Source organism: Cydia splendana, chromosome Z (assembly GCF_910591565.1).
Source record: "Cydia splendana chromosome Z, ilCydSple1.2, whole genome shotgun sequence".
Taxonomy (NCBI): domain Eukaryota; kingdom Metazoa; phylum Arthropoda; class Insecta; order Lepidoptera; family Tortricidae; genus Cydia; species Cydia splendana.
This window is the reverse complement of record NC_085987.1, coordinates 44,997,730-45,016,914: the sequence shown is the minus strand read 5'-3', so window position 1 is coordinate 45,016,914 and position 19,185 is coordinate 44,997,730. Positions and strand designations below refer to the sequence as shown.

The following is a 19,185-nucleotide window of genomic DNA, read 5'->3' as shown; positions in this document are numbered from 1 at the left end:
GACAGGTGCGACAATTGTAAAACATCACTGTTGCTGACGTCACAGGCATCCATGGGCTACGGTTGCCGCTTACCATTGGGCGGGCCGTATTCCTGTTTGCCACCATCATTGTATTATTTAAAAAAACTTTATTATATCGGAAAAAAACAGATATTTCTCTTGCTAAGTTTATGACAATTGTCCCAAGAAACACCACAATTGTCACGAAATTCCGACATATAACTCATTTCCTGTCAAGATTCACCGACAATTCTACAAATATGTCGACTAGAAAAAATATTTCTTGTTTCACAACATAATTGTAATACATACAATTGTAGCAAAATGCCTGTCATGTTTGTAAGTATTTCTATAGAAAATATTTTATAAAATTGTAATATGTCACCTGTCGCTTGACAATTGTCGCTCGACATATGTCACTGACAATTGTAGCCGTGGTGAAATTGGGGCCTGGTAGTTGAGAGGATAAGTATTAACGTTGTAACAGAACAGCGCCATCTCGTTGCAAATCATGGAACTTACACTAACTTACGGACCTTAGGCAGGCGTGGCTCACTCCGCGATTTCGTCGCTTTGCTGTAGGACAGGTAGCTAAAAGTACATCCGTTCCACACCAATTTTGGTGGCTAGCCATAAGCCGCGCGTTGAGCTGTCGCCACCTAGCGGCCATATCTGTCCTGGTCGTAACAGACGCGTCTTGTTAGAGAGTGAGTCATCTGTACCTAGTACTATTATTTATTCTGTGCCTTAGGGTTCAATCGTTGAGAGAGGACGTTCTTCGACGAAGACGGACCTCGAAGCAAGTGTCAAACGTTTGCATTGGCACCAGCATAGGTTAATTATACTTGTTTCTAGTTTAGTTCTTATGTCTTCTATTGAGATTTGGTTAAAAAAAAAGAGTCTCATAAAATTCCAAAAAAACAACAACAAAAATTTTACACAATTCTAGGGATTGACAGGAAAACCTATGGAGGGTATACGTAAAGTACTTCGACCCAACTTCGACCGGCTAACCCTGTTGCACTCTTTTGACGGCGTCAATAGATGGCGCCTCAATGAGTATTTTTATCATTTAACCAACTCGTAGAATTGTTCTGTTTTTCGAATTTATGCATGTAGGTATTTATGGGTATTTCTTTGGGTTTACGCGGTTATTGCCCTATAGGGTTTTAAATATTTTTATAAGTGTAATATTTAGGCGACTTTTATTGAAATCTCATGGTCCTATTACCGTCAAAAACACAGTGTTATGGCTGGCGCGTTCAGTTTCAAGCCAGAGGGGCTATTAAGTCAGTGAAAACTAGAGTGTCTAGGTAGCCCACCGAAGTCTTGGTGTCGGTATAGGTTTCGTCATAATCATGTTTAGGCCGAAGGTTAAATTCGGCTTCGGCCTAATAACTCCTGACCCTTTAGGCCGACTGAAACTGGGGGCCTACCGCGAATACCGAAGTTCGAAAATTGCGGGCATCCTTCAAAAATTAAGGCGTAGGTAGGCGTAATTAGATTAGAGTGACGAGTGACAGAAAAAGATGCCCGCAATGCAAACATATATGTATACATCCAAATATATTAACGTAGGTAGGGTAATTGCGTCAGTTTACCGTCCGGTGTCAGTTTCCGTTCAGGATTGCAATAAGTCCAGTGCAGCAATGAAGGTTTATATTAAAATTTCTGCAAGTGGACGAAAACTAGCGCAATGACCCTACATACTTCAATTGTAGGAACTAGGAAGTAAAAGCAGCAAATTAGAATCTTATAAGTCCGAATGCCATTCCAGCAGTCTTTATTATGTAAATGTCTGTAGCAACAAAAACACTAAACTTTTAAATCTGACGTCACACCCACGAGCCCAGCTGTTCCATACTACGTACGAATTAGCAAAATATTCGTACTCCTTTCCCGATTATTTTTAGAGAAACCGTTCGTCTGACGTGTGCCGCGCACACGGGCGTCCGCGCGCGGCCCGGACGGTAACGGAGCCCGACGGACCCCTATGGAGCCCCCGGCGTTCGGCGGAGACACGCCGGCCCTTTCCGTGGCCCCCGGAGGCACCGCCACCCTCCTTATACCCCTGGCCGGGACGCCGCCGTTCCAGTACGAATGGTAAATATAGATCCCGAATTCCTGAGGCGTGTATACATTATTTTGATTGTGACATTTGATAGTGCGAGTGAAATTTGGGGGTTAGGCGTTTTGTTAAACGTATTTCGAATGTGTTTTTTATGTTTTTATCTTCATTTTGACTGTTTTAACGATTTAAAATATGCTTTGACGACTTTTAGTTTATATAAATACACAATTTCATTTCGATTTACGTTAACATTGTGAAATGTAACGTTTTTCATACACGTTCGTAGTATAAGTACTGTTTTTGAGCGATAGAAAGTGCTTTTCAACCATGATTCTAAATTCAAGCATTGCTCGGCTACGTCAATGAATTATGAATCTTATTCACGTTTCATACAGTCGTCAGTGGCTTGTGTTGTCGGTGGGACTGTTTATTTGTTTTTACATGTGCCCGGTATAAATAAGTCGGTTGGTAAGACACTTGTCGCGTCGTCTGTGTATTCTAAAAGGTTTTGTGAGCGTTTAAAACATCTTAAACGCACAAGGAATTTAGTTTCCGTATCATTTTGTACTTTGCCACAGTGACAATAGTACGAGGTCCCTTAGTTTTCTTATTGATTGTCAAAGTGACAAGGTACGAAATAGTAGGTACGAAAATGATATTATTTGACTGTTGGAATGACGTCAAGTAATATGATTGGAAGTATTGAATTTAGAGGTAATATGTAATATGTGATATGTGATTGTATAACATATTTGTTTATTTAACAGTTTGTTACCTACCGTAGGTACTGAAAACAGCTTTTTGTATTTTTCAGTCCGCTAATAAACCTTACGTTTTGGTACATTCAAGCGGCCGTTAGCAGCCGTAATGACGCTCAACAGTGGTCACGTTATTTGATTTGTAGTCTGCCTCTTTCACATTCATGAAATGTTCATTTACGATTATACGTGATGGCTTCTATTTTAGAGTTCCGTACCCAAAGAGTAAAAACGGTAGGCTTGTGCCTGCTCGGTCACTACAGAGAGCGCTCCGCTTTCGGTCAATCGGTCAAACGAACTAGTTCGGTCTTTTAGTTCCTTTAGTTCAGTTCGGTCTTTGAGAGCTGGGAATGTATGAATCGATTTTACAGTAGTTTTTTCCTAAATCTTTGGCAACTGAATTACGATTCAAGTTGTACGATACTATATGACGATTAAACATCAAAAAGCTAGACATAATAAAATAAAATAAAAAATACAGAAAAAATATTTGATATTTCTTCATACAGGTTTAGGACTGTTTGTCACTCTTTTATCTCGTTCGCACTCGTGCCAGCGTCATTGTGAACCATTTCTTTCAGTCTATTTTCTGTTTCACTCATGTCAAGCGCTCACCAATCCCACTGAACTAAAGGACCTAAAGACCGACCGATAAAGAACCATTGGTGGGCGAGTCCGACTCGCACTTGTCCGGTTTTTGTACACTTCAATGACACACTTGCATTGAAATGTAGGTACTATTTCAATTACTTTTAAATTAAACCCAACTAAAAGCATTGAACTAATATTAGGTACTATATGTATACAGGATGATTCATGACACGTGAGCAGGACTAATCCTGCACACTCAGTAACTGATAATTGATCGATCACCGTCGTATTTAGGTGAAACAACCACACTTTTTCCTATTTTTTAACTTCTTAGTGAGGACAAATTTAATTCTCTGCAATCATGGTTACCCTACAAGACCTAATTAATAAACATAAAACCTCTTTAAAGTCTTTAACCGTAATGACAGCATTTTGATTACGAAGAAAATAAACTGTCAAACTTGAGTGAGATACGAGTTTTCAAAAGTAACCAATTCAATTTGACACAGAATATCGCTAGTTTAGTATTCTAATTTTAGGGTGACCAGGCATGTCGTAAATAAATTAATAACTTTTTTTTTAACACGACTAGAAAATTAACGTTAACCTCACTAATACTGATACGAAACAGTTGCTTATAATTTACGAAATGCGCAGTGTTATTCCTGCTCACGTCTCCTGAATCACCCTGTATACGTACCGTCATTATAGCCAACTTTGCCACCGGGGGAAACTTTGCCCATAACGACAATTTTAAACAAATTCGTTAATGTAGAAAAATTTAAAATACTTATGGCCTATTGGCCACCCTGCTATTGTTAGCAGAAAATAGGTTAAATTTGTGACAAAACTATATACCAAACATGTGCACAGCTTGACTTGGGAATTTTCAGCGAGTTGTCAAATATAGGGTATATTTCGGCGGGCAAAAAACTGTTGGAAAAAGAATGCAAATAGAAAAAAATTGAGAACCCTTTGACAAATATTTCCGGGTTTCAGTTATAAAACATGAAGCATAGATTATGTCCATTGAGGCTTAATCTAAAAAGGCCTAAAGACACAAAAGTTTTGGCGGTGGGCAATGTAATCCGGTAATTTACAGACCTATGGATGCCAACATTGCCCACCACCAAAAACGGCTTTTGACAAATTTACCCAACTTCACAAGTAAAAGAAGGTTATGTTTGTACATTAAAGTAAGTTTATAAATATATACTGTATTTGATTAGTCTTATTATCCTTTATTTAGATGTTTTATCCCTTTAACGCATGAAAAATACAACAAAACTCATATTTTAGGCCATTAAACTATTGTAACAGGTTTTCTCTAAAGTGACAACCCTAGCCTTTATAAAATGCTTAGGTGAGTCTTGTATGGAAATGGCCAAAAACGGGTAGGCAACATTGCCAACCAAATTTATTCAAAAGTTTTTACACTTATCGCCAAGTTATTAACAGGGAACGGTAGGATTGCCCAAAACCTTTAAATGATCCTTAGCCATCATCATCATACGAGCTGTATTTGAACACCAAATTGACGTGGGCAATGTTGGCGCACACCCCGGATATCTTTGCCCGCCCTCTAAAACGCCAAAAAGTGGGTAAAAACATGATTTAATTTTGTTTTTCTTCAATTAAACTGATGCGTTTAATCACTATGGACTTGCTGAGCAAAAAAAAGTCATATGATGTGAAATTTTTTTTTGACAAATTCGTGTTTTTTCAAAAAAAGCGGGCAAAGTTGGCTATAATGACGGTACATGTAGAACCGGCACAGATAACCAGGACCATGAGTTGTTGTTGTTTTGACAACAAACAATAGAGCGGAGCATGAGTCTCGCGACCAAACGCAGTGCCATGAACTTTACAGCGCCTACGACGTTTTGGTCGCGTAGTACCTACAGGTTGCAATTCCGACCATTTCATTTTTTGGTATGGCTTCTCTATACTTAGTAATAATAACCGCAATGACCAATAGAGACTTGAACGAACTGTCACAGGACTCACAGGGAGCATCATTCGACGCGAGAGCACAGAATAAATAATAGTACTAGGTACAGAAGACTCACTCTCTAACAAAACTCGTCTGTTACGATCAGGACAGATATGGCCGCTAGGTGGCGACAGCGCCACGCGCGGCTTATGGCTAGCCAAAATTGGTGTGGAACGGATGCACTTTTAGCTACCTGTAGCAAAGCGACGAAATCGCGGAGTGAGCCACGCCTGGCGAGAGGTAGACTCGGTCTAAGGTAACTTTGCAGCGACTTGAACAGCACAAAGCAAGGGCAGTGATGGGTCACCCATTAATTACGACACGAATTTCTAGGTTTTTTGACCCCTCTCCCCCTCAGTGTCACACTTGGTCACATTTGGCAAACCCCTCCCCCCCTGGGGTGAGGTCACATTTATTCAACGAAATCGGCAAATCGAATCAAGTAGGTTGTATTGTACCTCCTTGGATATCACGGGCCTATAATCCCGGTTTTTTGATAGGCTTGCGTGGGGATACAGATCCAACACGTAGAGGCCCCTTGGAGAGCTTTTATGTGATGTAGAACGCCTGCTGGAACCCGTTCACAGGTGCAACAATAGACACCCATGAACCGGTCTCAGCAGGCATTGGGACTATTGTAGAAAAAGAGAACAGTATACCGGTCTATGGATTGAAGTTTGGGTGGACTATGAGACTGGGTTATTACAAAGACGTACGGACACCTGCCATAACAATGTTTACACAAGTTATCGAGGCAGGTGGTGACTTGCCGCGCACTAGATGGGCCCTGAAACTGCCGTCGCGAAGACGACCAGGCGCAACATCGGTGTGAGCGGCTCAGGGGTGTCGAGAGGTGTGCGCCGCTTTCTACCCAGTGGTTGTTAACAGCCACTGTGCCAACTCGCGTCTTATGTATTGTACCTATTATTAATATTTTATGAAAATATTTTTGAACAAAGAAATATTAATTAGTAATTTTATAACCCAAAACTGATTACTTGATTAGGAAAGGAAATTAATCGAATAAAAATGATTATCGTTCCAAAAACTTTTTATTTAACTGTAGAGCGAATTAAATAATTTATATAAGTTAAAGTGACGTCACTAAGTTTGTGAATCCCCCCTCCCCCATGTCATATTTTCTTGGCTAAGCTAAGCTATGGGATATATTTTTGAGTAAGTGTGCACCCATATTTTTTGTTATATAATGGTCGTAGAAGTCTGCCATGTAACCACCCAAGTAGCATTGCAAGCTGTATATAAGCTGTATTAAAGTTTATTTGTATACTATAAGCTGTACAGTTAGGCTGTACAAAGGCTGTATAAGCGCTTATACAGCCCTTATAAGTAAAAAAAGGGCCCAAATTATACAGCCTTTGGCGTTATTAGAGCTGTAGAGTAGCTGTATAAGCAATATATAAGCTGCATAATAGCTGCATTACAGCTATATTTCGGTGTAACAGGAAACCTTAACACTACAGATAATCTCTTATAAGTACGATATAAGAATATAAGTTTTTAATGGGTTATAAGAAAGAATTACAAGAGAATAATAATCATTAAAGAAACTAAAATGTCTTAATCTTGTTCATTCGTAATATAGTAATGGCGACAATAAAGTGTTATAGTGGATGGTAAAAGTAAAAGTAAATATTATACAGGACTTGAATGGAATTTTACATTATTGGTAAGTGCGGATTATTATTTATTGTGAACCTGTGTATCTTTTCTGGCAAAATATTTACGCGCCTGCAAAATAACAAAGAGAAACCATAAGGAAAATATCAATAAATCGGCAAAGTTACTGTTTGTTTTTAAGGTTAGAGTATCAAAAATATTTATAAATATTAATTCTACGGCTAATCAATTTATTTTAGCTGGTAATCATAACACGGCGTTAGTCTGCTAAATATTTGCAAGTATTTCTTTAATTATATTTACAAATACGTTTTTTTATTTCTTGTAAAATGGCGACAATTTTTAAACAGCCTACAGGATAGTTGGAGAGCATTATAATCTTAGTAGCTGTGCTGTGTAATAAATAGAGTGTCTTTTACAGCTTTTGTAATTAAAACAGCTTTATAATAGAATATTTGTATTCGTTTGGCTGTATTTCGGTTCTCCGTACATAAGTTATAATTCTCTTTAGAGATCCGTATAACAAATAAAAAACCTGTACTGTACCTGTCATTCATTAAAAACATTCGTAAAAACTAAAAAACTAAAACTAGTGCCTACGTCAAATCATGGGATTAGTTGTCAAGCGGACCCCAGGCTCTCATGAGCCGTGGCGAAATGCCGGGATAACGCGAGGAAGAAGAAGACTGTAACTGTCATATATTCCTTTAGTTTTATAATACACTTATTTTCAGAAATCATTACACTACTATACTTATACGAGTGTAAAATTACGCCAAAAGATTGTTATAAGCGACTCTATCAGTAATACAGAAAAAAGCTGTACTATAGCTGCCATTTATTCATTTGGTTTTATAATACCCTTACAGACAGAAGTTATACAACTACTATTCTTATAGGAGAGTAAGATTACGCCATAAGAAATAGCTTTAAAACGGGGTTGACAGATACATTTGTACAGCTACAAGTGCCAAGTGATACTACAATACAGCCTGTATACAGCTTTTACGATAAAATTAGCTTGTAGTGTTTCATAACACTTAATGTTTTAAAACGGAGTTGACAGATACTTTTGTACAGCTAAAAGTGCCAAGTGTTACTACAATACAGCCTGTATACAGCTTTTACGATAGAATTAGCTTGTAGTCTCTCACAACACTTTTAGTTTTATAGTAGATTTTTTATATTCTGATAAAGCACCCCATGCTACCGCAGAATCCTTTATAATGATTTTATACAGCTTGAGCTGTATAATCTCTGTAAAGTACCTTTTATACAGCTTAAATCTTTTCTGACACTCTTATACGTCCCTTAAATCACTCTAAGTTCTTAATTGGCTGCTATATTGATGTTGCCGACACTTCCATGCTACTTGGGCACTGACATCAGAACATGATCCCCCAGTGTCAGATGAAGGCTGGCACGTTCCACTATCCGATGCTAGAGAAACAACGAGGTCGACCTATAGTTAAACAATTTTAAAAATATAGTCTGTCAGGCCATATCCGTCATTAGAAAAAAGCGGCAAATTATAAAAATTTAGGCGCGACCCTTCGCACCGTATCGTCCCATAGAAAATTTGAATTTCGCGCCTTTTTCTACTGACTAAGTTGTTTGACCGGCTATAAGGGAGATTGCTGCAAAATGAACCCCTTAAGGGGAAAACTTAACTGTGTTCAAAGTTGAAGAGATCACAAGATTTATATATTTATGAATTGTCCATTTACTTACTTATCTAAGGAACTGTATACTCATTTCTCATATTTTGCTTGTAGTTTATTAGTTATGTTATGTTTTCTAAAAGTCTAGTAAAGGGATCATTTTAGTAAACCTATGTATAGCTAAAACGAACCCTAGGATAGGGTTAAAATTATCACAGATTCCTTTGTGATATCAGGATTTCTTCGTCTAAAATCTAAATCATTTAAGTCGGGCCATTCCAGTGTGTCTTTATTTTCAGGAGGTGGATGCTGACTCTGTTTTTCTCTTTTGGCCTTCTTTTTAACGCCATCAAAGTCACAGATTCTGCTTACTATTTTAAAAGGCGATCTATAATTTAACCACATTAAGAGCCCTTAGCTTTTCCTCCTAAGGTAATTTTTTATCATAATCTCTCTTTATCAATGCACTACTCTAAAACTAATTTACTATGACATCATCCAAGGTTTCCGTTTGACCAAAAATAAATGTGTTCTGTAGTAGACAGCGCCATCTAGTTTCAACAGCCGGTAATACTGAAACAGCGCCATCTGTTGAAAAACCTGTAAACACCCAACTGTTTGTGTTTATGCTTAGCTTATTGGTTCACTGATAGAAAATGCCTTAAGGCTTTATGTCCGTCACTTGCACTTATAAACTCGTGTCTAACATGGTCAAAAAACGCGATTTTTTACAAGCTTTTATTAAACTTGCCTGTTAGTCACTATGTACGAGTACCTTTGTATGTTAATTTGTTAGCGTGGGTCAAATCTTGGAAGCTAAATTTGACCCACACCTGAATATGCATTAAGCAACCTAACGAACCTATCCTACCTATCTATTGGTTTAATGTAACCAGTTGAATTTTGGAGTACCTACCACTCCAATTACGATGACAATGCAATAATGTGCTAACATATATGGAGCTGATCTGATGATGCAGTCGGAAGATAGCCAAAGGAATCCTCGAAGAACAGAAACACATCTTTAGGCGCATTATTTAAAAGGTCTTGAGAATGCATTATGAGAAGTACAGACAGTACGGTCAGCCAAGAAAGTGGTCTACCACGTTTCGACTCTATCAATCAGATGATAGAGTAGAAAAGTGGTAGACCACTCTATCAATCTGATGATAGAGTCGAAAAGTGGTAGACCACTTTCTTGGCCGACTGTACCTACAGTGGCTACGTCAGGAATAAAAGTGTTTCGCCAATTTTTTTTTGCGAATAATCATCGGTAAGTTATTTACATTTTTATTTTTTAGTTGACAAAGCATATTATAGTGTAAGTGAATTTTTATTAGATGATTTTGATAATTTGATGGTAACTTTGCACAGCATGCAGTCACAGTCCATAAATGAAAAATTGTAGGTACGCCTTACGGTGCAACATAGTGATACAATGATGATGTAGGTATATATATATATATGGTACCTGTACCTATGTGTATATATATACACGTAAATATCCTTTTCACGCCACTGTTCGGAAATGTGGCAATAGATGGTCTAAAACCAAGCTGGAAAGTAGGCAATAGCTGTAGCACCTGAACCACCACTACTACAATGTTTTATTGTTATCATCATCTGTCATTGGTGACGGTTCGCTACAGCAATGAGTATCATTTAAAACATAAAAATCAATAAAAGGTCTTTTCTGGCGCAACTTTTTCCTTCAAAAATAAAATTAGGTTATTTATAGGACCAATTTCTTGTTTAAAAAAAAAGAATGTCAAAACCATTCAGTTCATTTTTTTTAACAATTATCCATTCAGTTTACGCTTAAGGCGTTTTTTACTTTTGTAGCTGTTTGTGTTTTTTTTTTCAGCAAATACGCTGCTAAGTTTAGAGTCGGTTTGAAGCAAATAACAGAAAAATGCCTCTTAAAAGTGATAAAAAAAGTAAAGAAGGCGGGATCTGAAAATACTTACTGAATTGGATAGTGTGAATTATGTTTGACTAAAAAATACAAGAAACACGTATCTACGCTCGCTATAAAAATGAGTTCTTCCAGTGAAGATAATGATATTCTTGAAACGCTGACGCCTACCGAAATTCAAGAGACAGCACAGGCAGTGGCTAGTAATTTGCTACCAGAGAAATCGCGGGCTAGTACTTATAGTTATGCAAATGTTTTCTTATTTCCTCGCAGTAGTCGTGAAAAGCACTATGTAATGCCTCGGCCAGAAACGCTAGACTCGTATTATTTGAGGGCCTCCACTAACGTGTCGGCCCTCAAACGCACTCGTCCATCTTTTAGCGGTTTTCCGTCCTCTCCTACAATGTACTATTTCACTTTTGACTTTTGTTAAGAAACAGCGTACCTAAGTATCCACTACATTATTGCCATTTCAAACTTTTCCATTTCACTCTAGTTCCCTTTAAACGTTCACGAGAAAAACGACCAAAGCGTCCACCGAAAACTTTGACGCTTAGCAAGTCTTTCCTCTGAGCCTGCTATCTCTAGCATCGGCTAATAAACAGCCTAAGTATTTATGTAATACATTATTGCCATTTCAATCTTTTCTATTTCACGTTAGTTTCCTTTAAACGTTTACAAGAAAAACGTCCTAAGCGTCCAACGAAAACTTTGACGCTTAGCATGTATTTCCTTTGAGCCCGCTATCTCTAGCATCGGCTAATAAACAGCCTAAGTATTTAATACATTATTGCCATTTCAATCTTTTCTATTTCACGTAAGTTTCCTTTAACCGTTTACAAGAAAAACGTCCTAAGCGTCCACCGAAAACTTTGACGCGTTGTACGTTTTTAGGGTTCCGTACCCAAAGGGTAAAACGGGACCCTATTACTAAGACTCCGCTGTCCGTCCGTCCGTCCGTCCGTCCGTCTGTCACCAGGCTGTATCTCACGAACCGTGATAGCTAGACAGTTGAAATTTTCACACATGATGTATTTCTGTTGCTGCTATAACAACAAATACTAAAAAGTACGGAACCCTCGGTGGGCGAGTCCGACTCGCACTTGTCCGGTTTTTTCTTCTAAGCCTGCTAGCTCTACCATCGGCCAATAAACAGCCTAAGTATCCACTACATTATTGGCATTTCAAACTTTTTAATTTCACGCTAGTTTACAAAGTTCACAAGAAAAACGACCTAAGCGTCCGCAGAAAATTTTGTCGCGTTGTACGTTTTCCTTCTAACCCTGTCATCTCTAACATCGGCTAATAAACAGCCTAAGAATCCACAAAATTATTGGCATTTCAAACTTTTCCATTTCACGTTAGTTCCCTTTAAACGTTCACGAGTAAAACGTCCTAGGCGTCCACCGAAAACGTTGACATACGACGTTTTTCCTTCGAGAGCCCGAGCTGCGTCCGCGCAAGCCCGAGGCATCTTCAAAAATAAACTAGTCTGTCGTCTGCCGAGGCAGCAGAAGCTCGCGATGCGTTACCATGGGTAGTAACTGCTGTAAGGCGGACTCCGGTCGAGTCGTCCGGGGCTCGTCGATATACACCAGGTATCTGGTACTAATACTCCAAGAGTTGTTCGGGGTGGTTTGGGTGCTCAGAATATCGTACGTGCAGTGAAGTGTTAAAGTGTTGGTGTGAAGGTAGTAACTAACGAAGTTCGGAGTTGTGGAGTCATATCATTATTAATGGTTTAGATTTTAGACGCGAATGCCTGTTACATCATTTGTAATTTTTTATGTTTAGTCTTATAGCATTTTGGCGGCGTAGCAATAAATTCCTTGCAATTTCAAGGGAGAATTTAAGGTAGGTACAGCTTAAACATTAGGTCGTTAGCACCTGTAATTTTAAATGAAAAAATTCCAAAGAAATCGGCTTCTCGATCCTTTATAATATAAAGTTTATTTCAACCTATGTTATCACTAACAATTGCTACAAAATTACCAAGTTTGCAAAAGAAAAAGTGAATTATATTGCATCAGTCACGAAAAGACACAAACAATTATGCGCTTTCAATGATTTTAAATCAGCAAAATCTCAAATAGATTCGCTTCGCTTTTCTGTGTCTACATGTAAATTTCTAACTTGTGCCATAACTATTATTTCAGTATCAGATAGGTAAAATGACCCCCCCTCCCCTTTTTCGCACTGGCAGTGGCTTTCTTTTTTGTACTTTCGGCAAGTTCCGCAGTGGCAGACTATTCAATTCGGACTTAGCATCCCTTTTATAGGAAACCATTGTGCATTTCATCGTGATGTCATGTCGGTACGAAATATTGCGGCCCTCTCTCCAACCATTACTCAGTAGAAACGAAGAAGAAAAATAGCGTATTTTTCAATAGTTTTGATTTTGCAAAGAGTAGCCACTTAGATGTATCGACAGAACAGAGATTACACACAGTAGTGGTACCTACATACAGCAGGTTCAATTGCACAAAGGTACTGAATGAATGAATGAGTGAATGTGATTTAAGTGTGTGAAATTTAAGCTATCAGTCAATTCGCTGTTGAAATTGCTACCGGTACGAAAGAGAACACGTAACCTCGAATGATGACAGTCCATTTATATGGAGTAGCTGTCACGTAACATTTTGGAGACATTTTTTGGAACTATAAAACATTAATTTATTTATAAATGTAACATTTAAGTAATTGAGCACGGAACTTAAATACATATTTTGTGCCATTTTCCACCTTAAGCACACTTATTGCCGGTTGTCAATAAGACGCTATTTCTATAAAGCTTCAATTTGAAATCAACCTTATCGACAACCGACAATGTGGTACCTTTAAGTTGAAAACGTCATATTTCTTCAATTATTTTTAAATTTAGCTCAACCAAAAGAGACTTGAAGGAACCGTCATAGGGACTATCATTAGGCGCGAGAGTTGGTATAATTTCAAAATCTCGCTGTGATTTGTAGTCGTAACTAGTGGCAAGTTTTGATTAATTATTTCTGTCGATCCGGTTTATTTTGAGGATGAAAGGTCTATATGAAACAGTGGAAGCCATTGCATTAAACATAGAGGTACAATAATATAGAGAGGAAATGGGGAGGGGCCAAATGACCGAACGAGATATACACTTATAGAACTTTCAGTAGGAGTAGCAGAAAAAGCGGTATTATTACTTGTCCTTGTCATAGTCTCACTTTTTGTTTGTTCCCTACCATAAATTTAGTATGGTTTATGGTGGGCTACAAATAACCCGACCGAATTACGTAGATTGTTTTTGGTATATTGTCAGGAATGTTAAAACGTGTTTTTAATATTGTCGCACTGCGTATGTTTTGTCCCTCACGGAGGCACGCGTATACCACTTCTATAGGATGCTACCTTCTATGGCAATAAAGCAAAACAATGTCCAAATCATGGTCTAATAAAACATGGTCTTCTATTCCCAGAGTGACACGGGCCTACGTCACAATAACATTGCCACTTTATTTCAACATAAAATGTTACATGGGTACATTATACCTATGGTTAATAAGTTAAAATATTTCTTTATAATTTTATAATTTTCATTTATATGTATTTTATCTTAAATTTTACAATAACACGTCATTTTTAATTATTCGTTAGCAATATCTTCCGATTCACGACAGAAATTTCAGACGTTCGGGTAATTCTGTTTACACTAGGTACTGACAACACAGGATAGCTCTGTCACATTTGACAATTCGGATCTAGATAACATGCCCTGACCGTCATCCTTGTCGAACGCGTGTTAATTGTTATTTCCTTCTCGCTCAGTGTCAGCAGTCGCAGTGTTTTCCAAACTTTTCACGCCGTAAGCTTGGTAATTAATGTGTAACTGTGAATTAGTTTTTCAAACGTTTGTCTTGTATAGATAAATAAAGTTTAATTTAATACATTAGATTTGTTTTATTTTACTATGTTTCTACATGAATAACTTAAAATTAATGCCGTTAAAATAATTTTCACCGTTGGTTAAAATTCTCCCACATTTTAAAGTTTGAGAACCTGTAAACAGCATGATGACGTAGGCCCGTGTCAGTTAGGTCATACGCGAATCTCGGAATAGAGTAACAGGCGGAAAATATTATTATACCATGGTCCAAATGACAGTGAATGCCCCTTTCGGCGAAAACTCCTCCTTGGTGAAGCTCGCTATACTCTCCGCCCTCTCCGCAAACCAAACTGACGCTCCGTGGTCATGGGAAGAGTGAGAGAGATAGTGATACTTATGATGTTTGCGTTTAGTACAAACGTTCAATTCAGTCCCGATATACCTACTTGTTAACCGTTAAGAAACAGTCACGGTCATAATCGTACTCGTTATTATTTTAAAACAATTTAATCATTCCACAGACATACACGCGTACTCATTTCGAACCTAGAAATGAGTCCGCGCGAACGGTCTCTACGAAATAGGTCGAAATTTGCACAATATACGAACATGAAAACCGAAATGTAGGTATAGTTCCTCCGGTATCCGGTATCCGGCCAAACAACTATCCGTTGCATCTCTAACCACAACAAACTGAACAAAGGTCCACTGACAATAGAGATTATTTCCGCCCGAAGACGCAAACAGTGGGGACATTCAGTTTATTATGTCACTAATATACACTGTATAGAAGTTGTATGTTTATTTGTTTACATATTCAAATTAACGAACTTCCGCAATACGCTGCGTGGTGCAAGTGTTATTTATACGTCTTAATTTCATAGGTGTTTGTGGTTTAAAATGACACTTGCACTGCGTGGGCTATCAAAATCGCTGCGACTTTTATCGGTCTGACTCTAGTAAGGTACCGTTAACCGTAGACACCCTACAGTATACGTAGATTTTCAGAGTAAGTGAGGTAAAATGTAAAAAACCGGCCAAGTGCGAGTCGGACTCGCGCAAGCTCCGTACCATTACGCAAAAAACTACAAAAAACGGCAAAAAATCGCGTTTGTTGTATTTGAGTGGGGCATGTGTAGGACGTGTAGGGCTCGTAGCAATGAGTTTTTCGGAACTCATGTACAAAATATCATTTGATATTTGTCAGTCGCTTTTCGGTGAAGGAAAACATCGTGAGGAAACCGGACTAATCCCAATAATGCCTAGTTTCCCCTCTGGGTTGGAAGGTCAGATGGCAGTCGCTTGCGTAAAAACTAGTGCCTACGTCAAATCATGGGATTAGTTGTCAAGCGGACCCCAGGCTCCCATGAGCCGTGGCAAAATGCCGGGATAACGCGAGGAAGACGGAGTGGGGCAGGGTGTCACGCCCATATCTATAGGTATCTACTAGACTATATCTACTATTCCAACTTTCATTGACTAACATGACGTCTAGGCAATACGCTTTCCCACCAACGCGAAAAAATCTTTGGCTCACTGGCCCAATGGCCTTGAAATAAATAAATATAGGTCGCCGGTTTTTATAAATGCTCGCCCAAGGCTCGGGCACAAACATATTAATCATTCGAATATGTTTTTATCCAGAAATAAGAAATTGTGAGGAATGCCAGTTGCGAATAGTACAGTCGCCGCGCCATCAGATATATCGGAGCGGCCAAGGTGCTAACAAATATACGAACCCGCCTCTATTGTCTAGGCGTTAGAGTGCGTGTTCAGATATATTTGAGCACCTCCGCCGCTCCGATATATCTGATTGCGACTGTATGTTGTCTATTTGTTTCTGTGTACACGATACAGTCGAGTTCACAATCATCTTTACAGTACATATATGGTCCTATTTTCCCGCACTAGTGCGTAAAATAGCACTTTTCGTGCGTATGTCAAAAGTTTAAAGGGCTATATGTACTGTAAAACGTTGTACGATACACGTGCGAATAGGTGATTCGCAACTCGTGTCGATTTAAAACACTCCCTTCGGTCGTGTTTTAATTTATCGCCACTCGTTTCGAATTTCCTCTTTTACGCACTTGTATCGTAAATAACTATTATAAGACATAATGTTCCAAGACCACGCTTCTAAGCATTTACACGCTTCTAAGACACTGACAATAAGGTCGTGTAAATACATTTTTGAAACGTTGGCTTGAGGAGATTTCTTGTTACTCGACCGTACGTTGCCTGGACCAAATGAAGGGTAAACGGAAAGAACATGTCTAGTATTTTAGGGTTCCGGACCTCAAAGGGAAAAAACGGAACCCTTATAGGGTGACTCGTGCGTCTGGCTGCCCGTCTGTCAGTCTATTTTTTCCGAAAATACTGAACCAATTAAGTTAAAAGGTACACTTATGTAAGTCTGTGACCCGAAGACGGACATGTAACGTAAATAAATGAAATTTAAACATAGGGGGCACTTTGGGGGGGTAAATGAGACAATTAAAAATCAAAGTTTTGCAAACTATATCGTGTTATATATTAAATGAAAGAGCTCATTATGAGAATCTAAAATATTTTTTTTTTATGTGCAGTCAAGCGTGAGTCGGACTTTATTAAGGTAAGTACCCCTATTAACGACCCCATTAAAATTGGCATTCATTACCGCGGTATGTACGAAATAGCGTTTAATAAGAAAGCTTATTAACTTTCTTTGAATCTAAGAACACAGAAATAAAGCCTTATCTTTTGACTGTCGAATAAGTATAACATTACTACGAAAACATCACGCAAAAAGTCGAAAATCGTAAACCAGCGCATCAGGAGCGCAAGATTTGGTTGCTCCATACTAACACGCAACACCTCAAGTAAGTAAACGCGTATTCTATTTAGTGATTAGCGTAATAATAGTAAATATTATGGAAAGACTAAGACTTGAGATTGATTCTTAGTTATTATCTTTATGATTCCCAAATACTTTATTTGTGATATTTGCTCGGCAATAGGAAAAAAAATGGAAATTAAAAACCTCGGTGTTAGGTTCCATTTTCTTTGTGTGACACCTAATTTCGAGGTATACCTCGGTAATAACCGAAACAGTATTTTAGATTCGACCGATCTTATATTCATATATAAATGCACATTTCCTTGACTTTTGATGTTATTGAAATATTTAACCACCTATAAAGCTAAAGAGCTATTAACGTGATATGAAATCTATGCAAGAACTCTTAGTTTTGATTACAATTTTAGACACCTTCTCAGACGTTTTCTTAGAAACCCTTATATGAGAAACTCGTTCAAGTATTCATATAAAAACAGAAGTATGGATATAAAGTTTATTTTAACCATTGTTTTGTAATATTTGAAATCATCTATACTGATTGTATTAAAAAAATACGAGATAACTATTTATTTTTATTAGTCGTAAATGCGTTTTTAAATTATTTGAATTGAACCGTTTAACGATGGTTAGAAAATACATCACTCGGTAATAAGCTGTATGAGAACCTAATACAGACCCAAAATTTTAATGTAGGTACCGTTGCACACAATATTGTTTCAAAGGCAGCAAACATAAAAGGATATATGTAATTATAAATAAAGTCAAAGTAAATATTGGTTTTTAGATCTTTGCCTAGAAGTTAGCATTTTTTTATACAACACTTGGCTATTGTGATCTTATAGACAAAGGAATCATATAGGTAGTATTATATAGAAGTGCTGGAGTAGAAAAATAAATTTTATGTTATTTTAATAACAAAATAGACACACAAACATACAGCATTAACATTAACTTACACAGATCTTGTATATTTATATTGTGTAGAATATAATTGTGATAGCTTAAACTTTTTGGCGCAACTTGCCCTCCATGTCCGGTTGAAATAATTAAGTAACTATTTATTTAACGTAGATAGGTAATCAATTAAACAAGAATTTCGACAGCATCACACTTGCTCGTAAAGGGTAGGTAACCCACGATGTTATTAGCGTTAAAGGAACCAACTATTTTTAATTAAATTCATTAATTAAGTCTTATAATATGAAAAGCGTACTGTACTGAATACCTATACCATTTTTTATCCATTATTGTCAAATAAATATTATTTATCATAATTATGGAACTAAAAATGTGACGGGTTATCCACCCTCGTAAAAAGGAACCCACATCCGCGGTATTTGGGTCACAGTGGTCCATTACCACGGTAATAGGCGATTCCGACATGTTAGTTTTGATAATTATTTTTTCCTTTATAAGTTTCTAAAACAAGGCCAGAAACTAAAATAATATAAACTTTAATTAACAAACTAACATAAAAAAATATGTCTTGGTTCATACACCGTCGGTTTATGCTTAATTTTTGGCTCTTTTTGGAAAACTTGCTTAACCCCCTCGTTAATAGGGGTACTTACCTTACTTAATTTTTGAACCGACCCCTACGGATTTTTTAAAGACATTTCACTCACGTTTCACATAAAAAAATACTTAGTGAAAAATTGTGTAATGTACCCGGAACCCTTGGAATGCAAGTCCGACGCCGGTTTTTTTAAAATTAGATTTTAAAACTCAATATGTAGAACTTTCAGTGAAATATTAGTTACAGTTTCAGCTTCTGATACTTCTGTAATCATAAATAGGTGTAAGTCCTTTTTTTCTCACTTTAAAAACACCTAAGTTTACACAAAAATAATATGGTTAATTATG

General features: G+C 37.6%; 1 protein-coding gene across 1 annotated transcript in view; it reads left to right on the top strand.

The window, feature by feature from the left end:
- Positions 1-1,812: 1,812 nt before the first annotated feature.
- LOC134804013 (titin-like) overlaps positions 1,813-19,185 on the top strand; it is a 34,468-nt gene continuing 17,095 nt past the window's right edge. The window contains exon 1 of the mRNA XM_063776868.1: positions 1,813-2,103. Within this exon, the coding sequence (XP_063632938.1) occupies positions 1,994-2,103 (110 nt within the window). The 5' untranslated portion in view covers positions 1,813-1,993. The remainder of the gene's footprint in view (positions 2,104-19,185) is intronic.